The 5,193-nt window shown below is 47.7% G+C and overlaps 1 protein-coding gene across 1 annotated transcript in view; it reads right to left on the bottom strand.

Annotated features, from left to right (window-relative positions):
• Nucleotides 1–217: 217 nt before the first annotated feature.
• LOC112241851 (SLIT and NTRK-like protein 3) overlaps nucleotides 218–5,193 on the bottom strand; it is a 6,314-nt gene continuing 1,338 nt past the window's right edge. The window contains 2 exon segments of the mRNA XM_042297656.1: nucleotides 218–2,788; nucleotides 2,790–3,891. Coding sequence (XP_042153590.1) covers nucleotides 1,138–2,788; nucleotides 2,790–3,841 — 2,703 coding nt within the window. The 5' untranslated portion in view covers nucleotides 3,842–3,891 and the 3' untranslated portion in view covers nucleotides 218–1,137.

The raw sequence follows: 5,193 nt of genomic DNA, 5'->3' as shown, positions 1-5,193 counted from the left end.
GTAGCAGCAAATGCCCATATTCTTGGCCACAGCAGCACAACTACAAATGTAATCAAGCCACTAGAGATGTCCGTGTATGATGCTGCTATACGCAGACACAGCACAGTATAGAGCCATACCAAACATATTACCTCTACGTTCTTCACAAACGTTCCCTGGTAGCACCCTTTTCATTTAATATAAGAGTTTTTATTAAGAAGGCTATACCAGACGCATATTCACTATACATTTATTTAACATTACCTTTACAATAAAATGTTCACTGAAATTACAGAATAAATATATGCACATATTTTCTTCAAATCTTTGTAAGAGAGAAAACATTAAAAGTGCCCCCTACAAAGCCGTCGATGAGATGATCCGATGCATGGTTCTTAAGAAAGTGCGTGAAATTCCAGAAAACCTTGAGCGTCATCATATAATATATTCACAAATGTTATTTTCATCCTTGGGCGAGCACGTCCTTCAGAATTGCACCCAGATATATAGTAGTCCTCTTTAATTATAATGATAATAATATATAAAATTAAATAGAACACTGAACCGTAATGTGTTACAGTATCTCTATTAATACGTGAGTGATAGTTCTGAGCAAATCCCTCACCACTGCAATGGGTCGAGTGCATGCAGCAAACTGCAATTCATTTTCTAAATGTTGTATTTATTTCCTACTAGCTTCATGTGGACGGCACCCGGGCGTTTATATATCCACCTGAAAGATAGCGAGACAGAAACACGAGCCCAGTGGAGACATCCAGCTCCCGCACAGAGTTACTCCACCATTTGAGAGGTCATGAAGGGTTCAGTTTGACGGGATATATTTTCGGATGTTGTGTTTTTTTCCCGGTGTCTCTATCCTCTTTCTCGTTCTCTCACTCTCCTCGGCATATAGACCAATCTGTTCCGTATAAAAATAAGGGGTGATAACATTGCTGGCTACTCTGAAAAAAGGCACTTCATTGGGTATCTGAGAATGGCCTTTCCTCCAAAGCGATTTTGGGGGAAAACTTTTTGTCATATAATATTTCATTTTAATATCATGCTGCTTTTTTGTTTCGTTTTTCTTCCGTGATTTTGTTCCGTTTGGGGAAAAGGGAGAGTGTGTGTTTATACGTAGCTTATGCTAAACTCTGTGTGTTAGAACCGATATGATTTCTCCAGTACTTCGAGGTAATCTGGCTTGGTTTGGAGTTTGGCCCTTAACTCGAGGTAATCGCTTTGGGAGGGGTCAGGGTAGCAGCCTTTCCCTGCTGTGTACAGCAGCGTCTCCTTGAGACGTGCGTCCTGTTGTAAGTCCGGGTATTGCATACCAGGCGGGTGTGCATGTGCAACGTGCATGTCCTTGAGCTTCGGCACCGTTCCATACAGACAGTCTACGAAGCCTACAGTTGGCGTGGGTCTCTGGCTGTCAATCACGGTGGGACACAGCCCACTGTTCTCGTGAAAACTCGATATATCCCCTGTATTGTGGTTTACCGTGACGATAGTGTTGAGCTGTGAATTAGACATGGCTAGGGTCCATTCCCTCTCCTTCTCTAAGAGGGTTCGGTAATTACTGTTGTTCTCTTTTGTTTCTGCAAACTGCCCCCCCTCCCCCTCCCCTACCTCTCCCTCCCGGGGCTTGTAAATGGGGTTGTTGCACATCTGCGTCACAGGGTGAGGAATGTAATCATAGACGTGACCGTGAGTGTGTGTGTGGCCAACGTGACCGTGTGTATGTGTGTGGCCGCTGGTCGGCTTTTCAGGTGAGCCACTGCTTCCACTGCTGGTCTGTCTCGGCGGATCCTCAAATATCCTGCACTGCATCTGGATTCCCGTCAGATCCACCTCAGAGCGTTTCCGGAAGGGCAGCTTCTTCCGTCTCCGCAGGACGAAGGCGAAGAGGCCCGCGGCCACGAAAACCGCTGAGATGAACAGAACGAGAAGACTGAGGATGAGGACTGATAGAGGCACCGGCCCCCTCCCCACAGCCTCCCCCAGACCAGAGCTACCGGTGGTCATGTCATCAGAGGGGAGGAGAGCTGGGGAGGGTCCGGATGAGTACTTCAGCTCTGGACAGATGACTTCAGCATCCAGCGATCTCAGATCCTTCCCAAAGGCAAAATCAGGAGTCTTACAGATGACATCACTAACCATGATGACCGAGGACAGCTTCTCCATCCAGGTTTTGAGGGGGATGATGTCACAGGAGCAGTCCCAGGGGTTCTGATGAAGGTCCACCTGGACAATGGAATGCAGGTGTTCTAGAACACCACGCACAGGAAGGGACAGGAAGTAGTTATTGCGGAGGTTGAGTCGCGCCAGGCTGGTGCCTGCGAAGGCGTCAGTCGGGAGAGTGCGGAGGAGGTTGTCATTGAGGAAAACAAGCTGAAGGCTGGGCATGAGAGAGAATGATGCCGGCTGGATCTCACGAATAACGTTATACTCAAAATAAAGATAACTCAACGTCTGTAAGCCCCGGAACATACCGGGAGTTAGCCTCTCAATGTCGTTCCCATTCAGATATAAACTCTTCAGATTGGGAAGATTGATAAATGCCCCTTCCTGGACATACGATATCCGGTTATTCCCCAAGTGTAGTAAATCCAAGCTGGAAAAGTTCCAGAAATCAGACCGGTAGATTTTCTGTATCAGATTTCCGCTCAGATAAAGTTTCTTGGCATTGAGAGGCCTGGGCAGGAGCTCTGAGATATTATGAAAGCCCTTCTCTTTACAGTTGACCGTTAGCCCCAGGTCGTTGATATGGAGGTTGCAGATACACCCAGAAGGGCAGACGATGGGGATGGGGGCGGGTCTGGTAGCCAGCTATGGGGGGCTGGTTCAGGCCGGGGTAGAGACTACGAGGGGTGGGAGGGTTTTTGCTGGGCCTGGGACGTTTGGTGGGTTTGACATGTCTCTCTTTGTACTCCACAGACGACGCTGTGTTGTGGAACGAAGACAGCATGGAGGACGGTTTTGTTGGCCACGTGTTCTCGTTGTTGAACGGAGACCGAGGGATTCCCAGTTTGGCCTCGATTTCCGCGTCTGAAAGTAACGGACAGAGCTCACTGCGTTTGATCTCTCGTAAATCTTTCCCGTGCAAGTGGAAGGGGTACTCGCAGGTGATCTCTCCTACCAGTGCTGTGTAGGGAACGCGTTCCAACCATGTTTTTAGCTGAACTATATCACACTCACAGATCCATGGATTCTCCTCTAGCTGAATCTCCATCAGGCTCCGCCCCACATATTCCAACGTGCCCTTATATGGTAATGTCTTTAACCGGTTTCCCCTCAGGTCCAGGTGTGTTAGTGACACCGACCTGAATAGATAGCTGGGCAGGACTGGTATCAGATTGTCATTTAGGATGAGTACTCTGAGTTTGTGGAGGTGCCTGAAGGCTCCGCTCTCTATCCTCTTGATGACATTATAGTCCGCTTGCAGGTATTCCAAGCTTTCCAGACCCAGGAAGGTGTCATTCCGGAAAACCTCTAGTTTGTTCTCATGGAGGAACAGCCGTTTCAGAATTCCCAATCCGTTAAATGCTCCGGCGTGGATGTCCTGTAGCGCATTATTCCCCAGATTAATGGACACGGCGTTGTTGAGGTGAAGAAAACTGTTAAAGTACAGCTTCCTCATGGAGTTCCTCTGCAGGTTGAGTTTGAAGGGCCGCGTCCATATCTGGGAGATCTGACTGACGTTCGTAAATCCTTTGCTGTCACAGTGGACGTGAAAAACGCCCTCTTTGACTTGGCAGTAGCAGGGCTCGAAGCAGGGCTCGTCCATCTCCTCCGAGTCCTCCAGCAGTGGGATTGGGGTGGTCCATCCTAGGGCTATGGTGCTCAGCAAGGTAACCCACAGCATCCTCACTGAGACCTGATGAAGTCACGGCTATGGCAAGCCACTTCACAGCACTGAGACCGTAGACAAGAGACGGAGAGGGAGAAGGGGCACAGACACAAACACACACACACAGACAGACAGACACAGACAGACAGACACAGACACACACAGACACAGACACACACACACACACGACACACACACACACACACACAGACACACACAGACACAGACACACACACACACACACACACACACACACACACACACACAGACAGAGACAGACACAGACAGACACAGACACACACAGACACAGACACACACAGACACAGACACAGACACACACACACACACACACACACACACACACACACACACACACACACACACACACACACACACACACACACACACACACACACACACACACACACACAGACACAGACACAGACACAGACACAGACACAGACACAGACACACACACACACACACACACACACACAGACACACACACACAGGGACAGCGGGGTGAAAATGTGACAAAGAGGAGAAAAAGAGACAGAGAGAGAGAAACCGTTAGTATTGCTGTCTCATGGAAGGTGCACATGGAAATAAATGAACACAGTGACATTGGTGTATCAATGTAGCAACACTGACTGTTTAATTCATTACACACCAACCTAAAACATTTACAATTATCCCTATTGGTCCTTTGTTTAACGTCACCATATTCCACATTATGAGTACCTACCACTAGCCTAAGGTTGCCATAACTCAAACTCGGAGATGCTCAACGAATGAATGAAGGATGGCAACAGCAGGTGGCCGTGGAAGGGTGGAGAGGAGAGGTGATCTCTCTGTATTTAATACATCACATTGCAAACCTCTCCCGGAAAATCAGACACCGGAGTTCGCTTTGTTGTTGTGAAAATGAACGACAGTGTGGTTTCGCCGGATTAATCACGCCATAGCGTGAGCTATACCCCCGTTAACCTAGGGACAGGGACATAGCTTGTCATCAGGGCTCAAGGCACGGACCAGAGAGAACGAGAGGACGTTTGGGCAATATGCAGTGTTCTAAGCAAACAACCTTAGGAAATACAGCTATTTGTTATAACATTCAAGTGACAACTGATGACATATCATTGTCTTCGGGGCAACTGCCGGGTTAAATGTTTGAGAACAAATTGATTGCAGATTGTTCATAGCCTACCAAAATAAGATATGTTTAGCCTAACCTCCATATGTAAATATAATATGCTATAGATGAACGGAGATGACATCAGCTGCTCAAGGGCTAGAGAGAAAAATACCAAAAAAACGGATTTGTCATCTCCCCACACGTGAATGCCCTCAGCCCCCGGTCCTTATGG

The sequence above is a fragment of the Oncorhynchus tshawytscha genome, linkage group LG14, assembly GCF_018296145.1.
Source record: "Oncorhynchus tshawytscha isolate Ot180627B linkage group LG14, Otsh_v2.0, whole genome shotgun sequence".
Lineage (NCBI taxonomy): Eukaryota > Metazoa > Chordata > Actinopteri > Salmoniformes > Salmonidae > Oncorhynchus > Oncorhynchus tshawytscha.
Note: the sequence above shows the minus strand (reverse complement) of the source record. Positions and strands in the feature narration are given on the sequence as shown.